The following is a 16,554-nucleotide window of genomic DNA, read 5'->3' on the forward strand; positions in this document are numbered from 1 at the left end:
TTGGCCAGAGCAGGAACTTGGTTGACATTTGTGGAGCAACTGAGAGGTGGGTAGATGCCTCCAGTGGGGTGGCAAGCATACAGCCATTGAAAAACCAAGGTCCCAAAGCTTGGCGTGTATGCTTTCCCAGCAGCTCTCAAGGCAGGGAGGACTGGTCATTCACCCGCAGTCCGGCAGAACGATTGTAAATTGTGCCCATTGTTTTGTTTTTCTCCTAGGCCCCCAGTCCAAAGCGGAAGTTGGAAGAACCAGTCTTAGAGTTCAGACCACCCCGAGGAGCCATCACTCAACCGCTGAAAAAGCTGAAGATAAATGTCTTCAAGGTGCACAAATGTGCTGTGTGTGGCTTCACCACCGAGAATCTTCTACAGTTCCACGAACACATCCCACAGCACAAGTCCGATGGCTCCTCCTACCAGTGCCGGGAATGTGGCCTCTGCTACACGTCCCACGTCTCCCTGTCCCGGCACCTCTTCATCGTGCACAAGCTGAAGGAGCCCCAGCCAGCGTCCAAGCAGAACGGGGCTGGGGAAGATAGCCAGCAGGAGAACAAGCCCAGCCCTGAGGACGACGCGGCAGATGGCACAGCGTCCGACAGGAAGTGCAAAGTGTGCGCCAAAACTTTTGAAACGGAAGCTGCCTTAAATACTCACATGCGGACACACGGCATGGCCTTCATCAAATCCAAAAGAATGAGTTCAGCTGAGAAATAGCCACCGACAGTCCATTAGGAAAATCCCTGTCCACATTGGAATACAAAAGATTTTTGTTACAAAAAGTTTGCAGTATAATAGAGTTAACAGTACTGTCTAGGCTGTTGCAATATATTCTCTTTCAATGTTCCTTCTTCACCTCGTCGTATATATCCTGATAAGTATTAAAACAGTATTTGAGTTTAAAAGAGTTTGTATATATTTAAATGAATAACTTTTTATACTCTTTGTTACATGTTTGTATCAGTATTTAGTGGAAAATGTTTTGAGTCTTTTTTTGTTTCATTTGGGGTTAGAATTTTTCTTTTTTTGTACTGTTTTCTTTTAACACAGAGTTCTTAGTCACAGGGGCAGTTCCTGAATTCAAATAAACCATTTTGTAATTTAAGAATTTGAATGGGTTAACTAATTACAGGCTAAGATAATGCCTTTTTTAGTGTTTTTAATTTTTAGAATTCACTACATAAATTGTAGGTGATTGTGGGTCTCAAAAACACTAGGAACTTATAAGTGTCTTAGCACTACCCTCAGGGTGCCTGCTCTGTGTAAGCGCAGGCATACCTGAGATGCAGGTGTACACCTGAGACACAGGTGTACACCTGAAATGCAGCCCCACACAGGTGCATCATGGGTTTTTCAGGCCACGCCACACAGTGTTCAATGCAGCCTTGCAGGTCCTTTCTTCCCAGTGGTGGATGTAAGCTGAGTCTAGAATGGGATGTGGATTTCCTCAATTCCATCTGGAGGGGTGAGGAAAGAAGAACATTCCTTATAAAGGGAAAAAAAAGGGGGGCTGGTTGTTTTCTGGGTCAGTTTGCAAGGCTGGTTTAAAGAGCACAAGGAGATATAGTTACGAAAGGGCTGGGCTACTGTAAAAGCTACAAATATGTAGTTAGATCAATTAGTTTTATATAGTCAGGTTTTTGTCATGTAATTTATTAACTATTGCAGAGACACAACTAAGAATATCAATTATTTCTCCAGCTCTTGACAGGAAAAAAAATCACAGTTGACTTAACCCTTTGCTGTCTACAGAGTTGGCTTTTCCTGTTCCAGGTGCTACTGCCAAACATCCTGGTACTCAGAGCTGGGATGTACAACTTCAACCACCGACTTATCAATGCAGCAGCTGCAATTGGCCATTAGCTTAAGCACTGAGCCACCTGGCTTTTGTTCAGTCATTTCAATAAGTTAATGTGGGTAGTTCAGCTTCATTGAGGTGCGGCACAGGTACTCTTCTGTCCCTTCCATTTATAGTTCTCTGGGAGAGTTATATTTTTTTGTCGTTTTTTGTGGGATTTTTTTTTTTTTTTTTTGCATTTTATATCTTGTATTTATCCCTAAATATGTTTTGTACTTTTTTTTTTAAAGGAATTCTTTTGTGTATATATAGATACTTGCATGATATACTGTAGTCAATGTTCAGTTCCTCAAAAGGTCTTGCTGCTGTCAGGTGTTGTGCACTACATCCATCATAACTGTATTAAACACATTTCATATGTAAATAAATGCGGGACATTTGGCCCTTGTGCTTCTGTGAGAGAGTTATTGATGGTGGGTCTGTGACATCTTCATGAAGTTTAGGAAGTGATTAATTGCAGGAACAGGCTACAGGATATTGCAGAATTCTTCCCACTCACAAGAATGGGGTATTTGTTCTCGTTAGCAATCAGCTCTTTTGTCACTTTCTCGTTGACTCCATCAGTACATTGGTGCGACCCAAGGGCGTGATTAAGTATTCCTCAACTTGAAATTCAATTGCTGTTACTTGTTATATTTGTATTGCTCTAAGTTGTATTCATAGCACTTTCATATGTTTCTGAATTTGAACCTTGCAATAAACCTGTGTGGTGGGCTGCACGGGTCTTAATACCCTCGTTTCGTGGTTGAGGAAGCTGAGCTCAGATTCAGTTCTCTGCCTATATCCTCGTAGCCGGTAAGTGGCCGTGAGGATCCAAATCCGGATAGTCTAAGTCTAGTGCTCGCTGTGTGTGTTCATGTACATATTGACAAATATTCATTTACTCAACAAATAAAAAGTATGTGCAAAACATGATACTAGAATTTTTGTTTTTGGCAGTACGGCTTTTGCAAGAGAACCTGAAAGTCTGTCTACTTTTAAATAACCAGAAGTGCTTGGAAATATATAATAAACATCTAGTAAATGCCTAACTGAGTGCACAAGAGAATAAAGAAAATGCCCAGGGGCCCAAAATGAAGAAACTGAAATCCAGAGTAGAAAATCATCACATGATGCTGCAGCCCTGGGGGGAACCTCTGGATGGTTCAACTGAGGAGAGAATAGGTGAACTGGAACATAGATCTTAAGGAAATTTCTTGAGTTCAGCACTGAGATAAGGAGATGGGATATATGAAAGAGGGATTAGAAATAAGGACAAAGTGAGAAGAGCCAACTCGGGTTTAATAAAAAAACCAAACCCGTTGCCATCGAGTCAATTCTGACTCATAGCAACCCTATAGGACAGTAGAACTGCCCCATAGAACTTCCAAGGAGCACCTGGTGGATTTGAACCGCTGACCTTTTGGTTAGCGCCATAACTCTTAACCACTATGCCACCAGGGTTTCCTAGGTTTCGTAGGAGCTCCATAAAGACGAAATAGCATTGGGAAGGAACCACTTACCTGTCATTGGAGGACTTGTGTGTTGCTGTGATGCCGAACAAGTTTCAGCACAGCTTCCAGACTAAGACTAGGAAGAAAGGACTGGTCATCTACTTTGGAAAGCCAGTGAAAACTCTATGGATCACAATGATCTGATCCCATTGTGCATGTTATCACCATGAGTTAGGAGCAAAAGATGGCAGCTGAGAACAATGTGGAAAATTCTTACTCATTAATGAGAGGCACGAATCCTTGGGTTCAACATAATGAGTGCTGAGCATAAATCCACACCTGCACTTGAAATTCTATCCTCTTGGTTATAGACGCTTGATGTGGGCATTTCAGAAGGAGGATATAGTTGTACCAAAGGCAGGAAACTGGGGCATGCTCAGTGAATTACGAGGAGGCCCATTTTACTCTGTTTCAGAGAGATGTGGGAGCTGAGGCTGCAAGAATTGGCTTGGGCCAAGTTATAAAGAGCCGTGAATGACAGGCAAAGGGGTTTGTTCTCTTTGGTAGTTAGAGGTGAGTTATTTGGATGGGAGTGACCTACTTGGTGACAGTGTTTAGAAGGGATGGCAGGGGACTGTATCAGGATAAGGGGAGGTTATGCTATGGGAACAACTCTAAATCTTAATAGCTTATTGCACTAAGGCTTTCTTCTTGGTGTCATTTTGTTGTCTATTGTGGGTTGACTGGAGACATTGTTTCATATCTCCTTGCCCCATTACCCACTATCACGAATGTTGCAGGTTACTGTGGTAGAGGGAGAGAACAATTCAATGCTCTGACCCAGAAGTGACACACATCACTTTGCTCCCAACTCCTTGGCCAAAATCGGTCATGTGATCCCACAGATCCCGAGGAGGCCAGGAAGTACAATCCTACCACATGCCCAGAAGAAGAAATGTGGAAATACTAGAAAAACATCAATGACCATCATAGGAAGAAAGTTTATATTGGTGTAGCTATGATGCTAGCACAGTCTTCCAGGACTTGGATGTGAGGACTTGACTGAGGATGGTGGGAATAGGTTTGGGAAGAATTGCAGTAACATTTCAGAAGTAGTATCAAGGATTTCATATTGTGGGGTCCAGAAAAAGAAGATAAATGTAATCTGGAAGTTCACACTTAGATAATTTCTTGAGTAGACTTTAAAAAGATTTAGATTGCCTAAATGGAAGTCAAAATTAAGAACTGGCTAAGGGAAGATGATGAGCTTGACTTTTAGTCATACATATATATTCTTGCTTGGATGTATGTAGTTGGTTGATTTTAACTTATCAATAATTGTGAAACAGCAATGCACAAAGAAGAATACCACCAAGGCGATAAAGACTTTCAAAATGAGAAAAAGGAAAAAGTAGTCTTGTGCTACATGGCATAAACCATTTCTTCCTCCCAAACACATTTGCTGCAAATTCCTAACTCCTACTACATACAGTAAGTATGCTAAAGAAAAACCATTCCAATCCTGAACTATGGTGAAGGAGAAGGGTCATGGGTGCTTCTCACCAGTGCCAGTGAGCCTGGGAGTTTTCTGTGCCACGATCTTTGATGAAGAGTGACATCGCCTATTGGAAGCTTTGGCAACCAAGATTAATATAAAATATTATTTCATGTTAATACACTCATCATCTGAAATCGCTGTCTTTGGTTGGTTTTTTTAATGCCTACTGGAAAGAGGAAAAAGGAAAATATGTTTGAAGAACTTCATAAAATAAAATATAACCTAAAGGAACCCTTCACTTAATCAAAATAGAGAGGGATGTGCCAAATGTGAAATGCTATTTATGTCATTTAGCTTACACACATACATATACACACACACACCTTAGAAATCTAATGCTGTAAGGACCCCAGATTATAGATTTTAATCTTAGCATGTGTCTTCTAAGTAAGGAACCTAGACTTAGTTACCATGAAAAGTTGGCTCCTGTTCTGACATAATTCATTCTTAAACAGCTCCTTGAACCTTGTTTTCTTTAATTTTTTTGTAATTTTGAGTCTAACATCCCTACAGAGTATGTTGTAAACCTTTGGGATATGACAGTGTAAACTTACTTCTCTGCAAAGAGCTTTTCTTCCTGTTCTTAGAAGCTTCTAGACTAGCCAGTTGTAATTCTATAGCTATCATTATCCCAAAATCATTCATTCTGAATAGCCAACCTCTGCCTACATGGTTGAGGGGTATGACTGCATTTGAGAATTGGCTATGTCAGTCTTCCCTATAAAGCATTCTCTTTTTCACATCCATTTTTCTCTTCCTAGGGTCGCTATGAGTTGGAATTGACTTGACGGCAATGGTTTTTTTTTTTGGTTTAGTGTCCCAGTGGAGCCCTGGTGCCACAGTGGTTAAGCACTTGGCTGCTAACCACAAGGTTGACAGTTCTAACCCACCAGCTGCTCTGCAGAAGAAAGATGTGACAGCCTGCTTCCATAAAGATTTACAGCCTTGGAAATCCTATGGGGCAGTTCTACTCTGTCCTATAGGGTCACTATGAGTCAGAATCAGCTCCACAGCAGTGGGTTTAGGTCCCAATGGATTTTCGTGAATATTTTCATAAAGACTCAATACATTGGATGATAAGCTTTCATAATGTTAGGCTCTGTTTTTCTGATATTTATATTTGCTGCCTTCATTGGGAAGTTAGATCTGGAGCAGCCAGCTTGAGACCCTGCATCAGTAGGGCCCGGCAGTATGCAGATAACACACTAAGAAAGGTTTCACTTTAAAGAAATGAAGGAAGGGACTATATGTACAGAGCTGTGGGCTGGAACAAGGGATGTTGAGGCACCCAGGAGCGAGCAACAGTGGGGAGCTGTTACCACCCTCAGGCCTGACAGACAGGAGCTGGAGCCATGGGACTCAGGACACTTAGTAGGAGCCACAGCCACTGCCAAACCGTGGAGAATCAAGGAAGGTGTGGGAGGAACATGGCTGAAAAGCCACCTCCTCTCACTCTTCATTTCCTGCCAACACTCCCACTGGCCAAAGCCAGATACAGCTAGAGGACAAGGAAGCCCCAGTCATGTCTGTAGACGTCGGCTTCCGGCGAGGGAGCAGGGCAGAGAAGGGTGAGTGATGGCTTTGGGGTGCAGGGTGGGACAAAGAGTAATCACATACATCTAGCGTGTGCACTCAGAAGTGCATTCAATGTTTTATTGCCACCATGCATTTTATGGAGCCCTAGTTTTTTTTAGTGGCTCAGTGGTTAAGAGCTACAGTTACTAACCAAAAGGCCAGCAGTTCAAATCCACCAGTCACTCTTTGGAAACCCTATGGGGCAGTTCTAGTCTATCCTATCAGGTCGCTGTAAGTCAGAATTGACTTGCTGGCAATGTTTTTTTTTAATGCATTATCCTCTCTAGAGAGACTGTTACTGGAATAGGGTACTTGGGATGCTACATTTACCCTTTGTTTCTAGTTATCTAACCAGGGTTATCCGGGAATTATACCCTTTCCTTATTGGTTAATTGTACTCAAGGAGACAGAATGACACTTTCTAAACAATATTCTTTATCAGTTTCCAATTTCAATTTATGAGATTGTTCTTGCTCATAGAGCAGTACTATTTATAATGTTTCACAGTATTTAAAGAAACTGATTATTCAATTTGCTTTGCTACTTTACGGCAAGCTGCTTATCCTCAGGCTTTTCTTCTAGTTATAATTGTAAATTACACAACTGTGGCAGAGCTGTTTCTAAATACAATCCTTTGCAAAACCGTATTTTTACCTAAGGGACCTCTATAATCAGAGTCTGCCATATCACACCTACCACTCAGCTCCAGAAAGTGTGGGTTTAGCCCGAGAGTAATTTTCTGGTCAGACTTAATTGGATCAGTTATTTCTGGAGAACAAATTAAAAAATTTTTTTTTTGTTTTGTTGTTAATATGCACAGCAGAACATACACCAATTCAACAATTTCTACGTGTACAATTCAGTGGCATTGATTGCATTCTTCAAGTTGTGCAACCATTCTCACCCACATTTTCTGAATTGTGCCATCCTCATTAACATATACTTACTGCTCCCTAAGTTTCCTATCTAATCTTTGGAGTTGTTGTCAATTTGATTCCACATAGTTAGTTCTTAAAAGAACGCAATGCTCAAGAGAGACATAAACATAATTTCTTGAATGAAAAAAACCATCTGTCAGCTGATTGGAAAGGCATCTGTCAGCTGATTGGAAAGGATGTTGTGTTGACAAGAGTGAACAGTGAGAACAACGGCATCTGCCAAAGGGAGTGGCCTCGTCTTGCAGAGGGTAAAACACCTGTCTGTAAGCAGAGGTAATGAGCGTTTATTTTGTCAGATCAGCCTCTGAACCCTTTCCAGGGTCAAGGAAGCAGCCATTGTGTGAATCTCAGCAAGAGATGGACCTGCCTTCTACTGTGGAAACCAAAAGGCCACTTCCCCTGACCCCCACAGCCTAACCTCAGGCACGGGATTCTTCTGCTTTGACTCGGGAAAAGGTGATACAAGGAAGCAGGGACAATTTAAATTTATTCATTGTGGTGCCAGTGGTGGTGGTATGGTAGTGATGGACGTGGTGATTGTGGATCGAGAGTTACCTTGTAAATTCCAGTTGTCTGGTCAGGGAAAGGGAAGGAACAAGATGTGGGAGGAGAAGAAAGAACGTGGCTGTTCTTAAACACATCTGCCCATGGGGATGCCAGTCTGCTTTTAAGGAGCCACGGGACTGGTTTTAAACCCAGGGTGTACTGACGCCATGGTAGGACATTTCATAGCTTAGGTGCCTTTTTTTTTTTTTTAAAGTTACATTTTTATTATTGTAGTAAAAATATACATAACAAAACATACATCATCTCAACAATTTCTACATATACATTTCAGTGACATTAATTATATCTTTCAAGTTATGTAACCGTTCTCACTAACCTTTTCCAAAGCAATCCACCACCATTAACGTAAACTCAATGTTCCCTAAGCAAAAAATCCCCCTTTCCTCCTTCCTCCCACCTCAGGTAAGCACTAACAATCTTTGGTTTCTATATACTTCTTTCATGTAAGTGAGATCATACTGTATTTGTCCTTTTGGGACTGACATATTTCACTGAGCATGATGCTTTCGAGGTTTATCTATGTTGTGGCATGCATCAGGATTTCAAAAATATTACATTTAAAACAAATATTTTACTGTATTTAAGACGAAATTTTACACAGCAGAGTAGGTTCCCATTTAACAATTTTTACACAAATTATTCAGTGACGCTGGTTACATTTTTCACAACGTTCTCATTCATTCCGTTCTGGCTGTACCATTTCCAGTACTCTAATTAACCTGGCCCCTACCTTCTCATCTTTGCTTTAGAGTAGTTTTTGACCATTTGGTCTCATAGAGATGATTTTTTTAAAGAAGTTCATTACTCACAGGTGATATTCTTTATTTTATGAGCCAATCTGTTATTAAGCTAAAAGGTGACCTCAAGGGATAATTTAAATTTAAGGTTTTAAGAGTATCTCAGGGTGATAGTCTCAAGGTCGAAGCTTAGACTCTTGTTTCCTTCTAATGGGACTCCATCCAATGGCATTAATAATAGCATCAGTTAACTGCTGCTGCCTCGGGAGATGAGAAAAGCTTGCTTTGAGGAAAGGAAGGCATTGTTTATTTCCATGCCCTATTTTTATACCCAGCACACTGCCTTGAATTAAACAGGTCCCCAAAATATGTGTAGAACAACTGAGTTTCCTTGGGTCTTGATTAGTCATAATTTTCTTTCTTGGGAGCTGGAACAAACATTAGGAAAGTCTTGAGCCATTAATAATCCAAAAGTAAGATTCTTTTCCTTGATATTTAGGTGGTATACTGGGTTGAATTGTGTCCCCCCAAAAGATATATTCAAGTTCTAACCCCCAGTGCCTGTGAAAGTGACCTTATTTGGAGATAGGATTTTGAGATGAGCTCAGACAGGTGTCCCCTTAGAGGAGGAGACACAGATAGAAGAAGTCCACGTGAAGATGGAAAAAGAAATTGGACTGATGCTGCTACAACTCACAGAACACCAAAGATTGTTGGCAGCCCCTGGAAGCTAGCAAGAGATAAGGAAGGATTCTGCCTGAGCCTTCAGAGGGAGTGTGGCACTGCTGACACTTTGATTCAGACTTCTAGCCTCCAGAGCTTTGCAAGACTACACTTCTGCTGTGTGAAGCCACCCACTTTGTGGTAATTTGTTATGATAGCCTTAGGAAACCAATAAAAACCAAAACCAAACCCGTTGCCACCGAGTCGATTCCAACTCATAGCAATCCTGTACAGGTGGTATTTTAAAATTATTAGTTAGGTTTTTTTTTTTTTAAAGGTATTATCATGAGGGACCAGTCCCTGGAGAAGACATTATGTTTGGTAGAGTAGAGGGTCAGTGAAAGAGAGGAAGATCCTCAACGAGATGGATTGACACAGTGGCTCCAACAATGGGCTGAAATACTGAGAACCCGGCAGCGTTTTGTTCTGTTGTACATAAGGTTGCTGAGTTGGAACAGACTCAACGGCACCTAACAACAACAGGTAGTTTTTATTACTTAGGATTAAAATGTGGGTGAGTATTATATTTTTTTCCCCAGTTGACAAAGGATGGAGTGTTTACCGTTTACTTCTAGAAGCAATATCATAACATAGTCCTTATTTCCAGTGGCTCTATAATGTTGACAACTGATAGAGGTAAATTCTGGTTTCAGAAGCTTTTCTGTTTAAAAAAAAAAAAAAATTTTTTTTTTTCTGTTTAATCGCTCTTAAATATTCAAATTATCTAAACCTCTAGTTTTTCCAATTCCTCCCTTTTTTTAATTTTTTTGGAGCCCTGATGGTACAGCGATTAACAGCTCAGCTGCTAACCAAAAGACTGACAGTTCAAGTCCACCAACTGCTCTTTGGAAACCCTATGGGGCAGTTAGTTCGCTGTCCTATAGGGTCACTTTGAGTCGGAATTGGCTCAACAGCAACTGGCTTGGCTCTCCCTTTTTTTTAATACATAGAGTTAAGCACAGGAGATGCATTTGGAGTTCTGGGCACTAATGCTAATTAACATTTTTTTATGACTTGAGAGTCTATATAATGCTTTTGATCATGAGTTTTGACTTAATATGACAAAACTACTTTGTGAGGTAGGTTGGTTTAGTGATTTTGTGTGAGGAAATTGAGCCAGCTTCTGACAGAGTCAGGAGTTAAACCCTGGTTTCTGATTTCAAATTAGGGTCCCTTTTTACTACAAGTTGTTGCTTTCTCTATGTAATTTCAAATTGGATGCGTAATAACAACCAACACATTAAGGGTAGAAAGTAATTTTGAAGATAGACTCAGGATCTCAAGGTTAGAGAAGACTTTAAAGGGAATTCAATACAAAGGCCATCTGACTCTTGATCTCTTCTTTAACATCCTCATTATGTGTTTAACTATATTTGAACATCTCCAAAGTGGAAGATCTTTATACCGCTATACCAAGCCATGGTATTTTCAATCATCTTATATGCACGTGAAAGCTGGATAATGAAAAAGGAAGATGGAAGAAGAATTGACATATTGGATTGTGGGCGAAGAATATTGAATATACCATGGACTGCCAGAAGAATGAACAAATCTGTCTTAGAGGAAGTACAGGCAGAATGTTTCTTGGAAGAAAGGATGGTAAGACTTGGTCTCACTTACTTTGAAATTGTTATCAGGAAGCACCAATCCCTGGAGAAGGACATCATGCTTGGTAAAGTAGAAGGTCAGCAAAAAACAGAGAGACCCCACTAGATTGACACGGAGGGTATAACAGTGGGCTCAAACATAGCAACAATTGTGAGGATGGCTCAGGGCTAGGCAACATTTTGTTCTGTTATACATAGTGTTGCTAGGAGTCAGAGCTCACTCTATAGGCGCCTAACAAGTGCAACAACATACCTATATTACCTTCAAAGCTGGCAAACACATTAACAGATGCATAAAATATCCAAGCAAGCCACAGAGGAGCCCTTCTTGTTAGTCTTCCAAATGTCCTCAAGGTTGGATTCATAATCGTATTGGGCAAAAAATAAATGCTGCCACATCACCTCCCTGGTATATTTTTTAAACCCAGAAATATACACATGACCATGAAACTAAAGAAAATCTAGGTTTGTCCATGTTCACGGGCAATGTTCACCTGCATAACCAAAGGGAGCCAGGTGGTCTGCAGCCCCACATCCAGAGCACTCTCTTATTCAACAGTAACAAGTCGTATATAAATTGGTTTCCATGGTTTGCTCTCTTGGCCGCTTTGCCGGTGACTGAGGAAATGCAGCTTGTCCCTGCATGTTAAGAAGTGAGCAATGTCACATTTTCCCTGACACTTTGTAGGCGAGTGCTTCATAAATATAAGGCTCTTTGTCTAAAAAGGGAGACTTATCCTGACAGGTTAAGGGACAAGATGGCCCCAAGTTTACTTCTTTGGCTGCTCTCTTTTCGATTTCAACTAACCTTTGTTTTTCCTGCAAGAAACATTTCTCTCAAGTGCATGCAAGATGTTGAGGAGTTCCTTTCTGATCTAAATTCAAAGGAGCCCAAAGAATACGCTCTACAAAGTCAGTTGGCCTTCCTGGCTTGTTGGGTAGGTAAACCAGTGCTGAAACTAGCTTGAGGTTTGTGCAGTTACTCGTGCTGGGAGTGTTCTAGAAAAATTCTTGAGAATTAAAAACATAGAGCCAAATAGGGAGGAGAAGATGAGCTTCACTTTCCAAATTGTGCCAAGAATCAGGAGGGAGGAGGAATTTTTATGGCAGAAGGTGAGAGGAAGGGGTAAAAGATCTAGCCAGAGGGAACCTCATAAGGGCCAACCTCATAATAAGATGAGAATTGTTTCTAAATTGTATGATGCTGTTTACTATTACTGAAGCTGATAACATTTCATGGTTGTATGAGATAGCTTGGTTTTTTTCCTTCTTCAGACATTTAGTATGCTTTTAATAATGAATTGCTTCGCTGTTCAGGGAACAAGTCTTGCCCATCACGTGCTTTGTAATAAATTCCAAGGACTGAGTTGGTCAACGAGCTGGCTGGAGCTGGAAAAATTAAGACTGTAGCCAAACCTCTTTGCAAGTGATTTGGATGGACTCTGGGAGGCCAGAGTTCATTCTGTGTTAGTTTCCCAAATTTATTCTCACAACTAAAGGGGCACATAACTTCCTGCCAGAAAGGGACAGGAAATCGATGCATTTTCAGTGAGGTGTCCTCTCCTTTTGGAGAATGTACGATTCTTGATGCTGTTAGAAATGGATCACAAGGCAAATGGCACAAACTCGCTCATGCAAAGCCAGAAAAATTAACATAGCAATTTCCATTTATATTCTGAACACGAAACTAATTTATTTTGCATTGAAAAACACTTACACTTAGCATAATATACATCATAAAGATGAACAAAAATTTTGCATTAGTATTAAGTCATTCAAAATAGCACACAATTTGAAGAAACTGCTCTTCTACACTTGATTAAATGTCCTGGTATTTAATGAAACTGTGGCAAAATACACATCCAGTTAATTCAATAGCCATTTTCTTCTATTCCTACTTTTGACACTGATTATGTTTTTCTATAATGCTTGGTGATATTGACAGGGAAGATTCAGAGGAACCCCAGCCAAATAAGCTGGCCAGGAAAACCCAGAAGATGGTGATGGGGGTGGTGGCATATATTGTTAATCTTAGTTGCAGCCATTTTAACACTGTATTTCCCTTACAAGATACTCTAGTCATGCATCAAGGATGTTCTATTGTTTGCCTTCAAGTTATCCCCAACTCATGGTGACCCCGTGTACAACAGAATGAAACATTGCCCAGTCGTGTGCCATCTTCACGATTGTTGGTATGCCCGAGTCCATGGATGTAGCTACTGTGTATTTGAGTGCTTTCCAAACTAGGGGTCTCATCTTCCAGCACTATATTGGACAAGATTCTATTGTGATCCACAGGGTTTTCACTGGCTAATTTTCAGAAGTAGATCACCAAGGCTTTCTTCCTGGACTGTCTTAGTCTGGAGGCTCCACGGAAACCTGTCCACCATGGGGTGACCCTGCTAGTATCTGAAATACTGGTAGCCTACTTTCCAGCATTAAAGAAATATGCAAGCCAATACAGTATGAAAAACAGACAGATGGGTGGCTGTTCCATCTGTATGAGCCTGAAAATTGAATTTTTTTTTTTTTTTTAGTTTAAAAAATTTTCCCCAGGGTGAATTGGTTTAAGAAAAAATTGAATGATTTACATAAATGGGATATATGACCACCTCTTAAGTTAATCAAATAGATGAGTATTACTAGCTATAGCTGTTTTAACTGATTTTCATTCTAAGGCACCAGTCATTACTTTTACATTTTGCCTGGGATTTTTTAGCACAGTACATGGTTCTGACTTTGGTTCTCAGCATGGTTTTCTTGACAGTCCTGTGGATGGAAAAATAAATAAATAATGGTCAGTGTTCAGTGAGGGCTTTTAATGTCATGTAATGAAAAGCATCATTCGGAACCCTGTGTGGGGGCTGTTTCAGGTGGCTGTAGCAACTACCCCATGGGAAGGGTGTTATTTTCATCTCTGTCTTATAAATGAGACCACTAAGCCACAGAGATGTAAAGTATCTTGACCAACGTAAGTGGTGGAGATAGGATTTCAACCCAGGCCATCAGATTCTGGAACCTGTATTTCAATCACTGCCTAAAATAAGCCACAACAAGAGAAGCAAGAACAAAAAATTCAGTTTCCATCACCAGCAAAGAGGAATGAGGCGGAGCTGTACCTATTAACATGGAGGAATTGCTCAGAAATAATATCAAGGAAAAACCATCAACTTGCCGAAGAATATATACAGCATATAAAATTTAAACAAATACCAATTAAGGCTTAGGGGGAAACCCTGGTGGCTTAGTGGTTAAGTGCTACGGCTGCTAACCAAAAGGTCGACAGTTCGATATCTACCAGGTTCTCCTTGGAAACTCTATGGGGCAGTTCTACTCTGTCCTATAAGGTCGCTATGATTGTTTGGGATTTTTTTTTTTTTTTTTTTTTGGTATTGCTTAGGGAGACAAATGTAGGTAGCACAAATGGAAAGAAGGGCCTGAGAGTGATAGCCTCCAAATTCAGTACAGCAGGTGCCTTGGAGCAGGGTGAGGGTGAGGATGAACTCAGGGAGGGGACACGCCAGGTTTCAACTGCTTGGTCAAGTTTTATTTTTTAAGCTGGATGATGGGAACATAGGGTTTATTATTTCGTTCTTTGTGCCTTAATTTCATAACAAGGAGCCCTAGTGGTGTAATGGTTCAGTGCTCAGCTGTTAACGGAAAGATTGGCGGTCTGAACCCACCAGCGGCTTTGTGGGAGAAAGACTGGTGATCTGCTCCCATAAAGATTACAGCCTAGAAAACCCTATGGGGAAATTCTACCCTGTCACATGGGGTCACTATGAGTCAAGATTCAGCTGACAGCTCCCAACAGCAACACAACAGCTCCCCGGGGAAGAGTTCAAGAATGTTATGGAATTGTTGTTGTATGCTGTTGAGTCTATTTCAACTCATAGTGACCTCATGTGACAGAGTAGAACTCCCATAGGGTTTTCTTGGCTGTAATCTTTACAGGAGCGGATAGCCAGGTCTTTATCCAGGTCTTTCTCTGGAGGAGCTACTGGGTGGGTCAAAACTGCCAACCTTTCAATTAGCAGTCGAGTGCTAAATCATTGCACTACCAGGGGTCCTTCCCTAGCAACTACTTTTGGTATAAATCTTTGTCTTAACCCTTCAAGCCCCTTCTCTCTGGTTCCTACACCAAGTCCCCTAGCCCATCCATTCTCCAAGTCCAAGACTAATAAAGAGTTGACCAGATAGGGGGCACTGCGAGGAAGTGTTTCCAAAGGGCCTGTCTCAGGGAGTTGGATATCAGATGGACAGCGCATTCAGATCTCTTTCTTCCCTCCTGGGTATCTCTGGCAACAGATGGTTAGCATTTTACCTATATGCCCTGGATCATCAACTAGAGGGCAAGGACTATATGTAGTGAAACCTGTGAGAGCCAGAATTCAACGGGACTGCCTTGTTTTTTCTGGGTCTCTCAAGTTTTCCACCTCTGACAGGATGCAGACTTACAACTTTTCTATTACTCATTTTAGTGGAAAATATTTCAGTTTTCCTTCTCTGACAGGTTTCCTCCCTACACAGTTTCTGGGTTTCACAGGTTTTATTGTAATTCTAGTGTTCAAACATCTCCGATGTAATACAGCAATCGGGTAGGTGCTTAATGCTGAAGATGGCCACTGTTTTCAGGATTTGTTTCTGGCCGAACATTTCAGAAGGATTGGTTGCCATCACCTTCATGGTGTAAATGCATCCATCGCTTAAAATTTAAGACCCTTGACCGAGGCCTTTTTTTCCTCCATTCAAACCTAGAAACTAATCTACTTAGCGTTTTAATATCCACACATCACTGCTACCATGTGAGAAAGAAAATTTGTCTGCCAATTAGCCCAGCAGAATTGAAATGAGTTGTTTTTAATCCTTTGAAAATGAGAACTTAGGACAACTGCTATGTGACTTGAAGTAGCAGGTGCTATTAATCATTCATGGCTTCTGTTTCTCCCTCCCATGGCAACGCCAATGTCTTTGGATTTGAATGGCACCCATGGCTCTGTTTCTCTTTGGTTCTTGACAGAAACTAATTAAGGACAAGGCTGAAAAAGGGCAAATTGTCCGTTTGAGTTTAAAATCATCAAGCAACTAAATGCAAAATAACCTCAGCTGGAAAACCATAAATCCAATCAGTTTATAAATCAAACCACCAGTTGTGAATAAAACTTGAATTTAGACTTCTCAGTTAAAAAAGTGGGTATTGCTCTACATGTATCCTTCAGAGTTTTACCTAAGAGCAGAGGTGGACTAACCAGGTACTGCAGCAGCCCTGGGTGCATGGTGCCACTGAGCAATTTCTATTAACCCGGTATGGCCAGCGGTGTATCTATGGGAATTGTGCCTATGGCAGGCACTGAAATTGTGCCCCTGTCCAAACATCTGACACCTCTGTTTCAGATAACTTTACCATAATATCAGCACAAAAATACCTATCAAGCTCCTTATAGTAAGAAAGGTATTCACGGGCTTACTTGTGCTTACATACTAACCTGTAGTGCACAATTTCACCTTCTGTCCCTGCCTAAGGGCAAAGACAAGCTCACACCACCTGTCTATCAGTTTGTT

General features: G+C 40.9%; 2 protein-coding genes across 13 annotated transcripts in view; both read left to right on the forward strand.

Annotated features, from left to right (window-relative positions):
- Positions 1 to 2,755, forward strand: part of ZNF532 (zinc finger protein 532) — a 135,635-nt gene extending 132,880 nt beyond the window's left edge. For all 12 annotated transcript variants that reach the window (XM_049899933.1, XM_049899930.1, XM_049899922.1 and 9 more), the window contains one exon: positions 219 to 2,755. In XM_049899933.1, the coding sequence (XP_049755890.1) occupies positions 219 to 713 (495 nt within the window). In that variant the 3' untranslated portion in view covers positions 714 to 2,755. The remainder of the gene's footprint in view (positions 1 to 218) is intronic.
- Positions 2,756 to 11,750: 8,995 nt separating this feature from the next.
- Positions 11,751 to 16,554, forward strand: part of LOC126086135 (O-acyltransferase like protein-like) — a 50,416-nt gene continuing 45,612 nt past the window's right edge. Inside the window, 1 exon segment of the mRNA XM_049902331.1 lies at positions 11,751 to 11,904. Coding sequence (XP_049758288.1) covers positions 11,751 to 11,904 — 154 coding nt within the window.

Source organism: Elephas maximus, chromosome 11 (genome assembly GCF_024166365.1).
Source record: "Elephas maximus indicus isolate mEleMax1 chromosome 11, mEleMax1 primary haplotype, whole genome shotgun sequence".
Taxonomy (NCBI): domain Eukaryota; kingdom Metazoa; phylum Chordata; class Mammalia; order Proboscidea; family Elephantidae; genus Elephas; species Elephas maximus.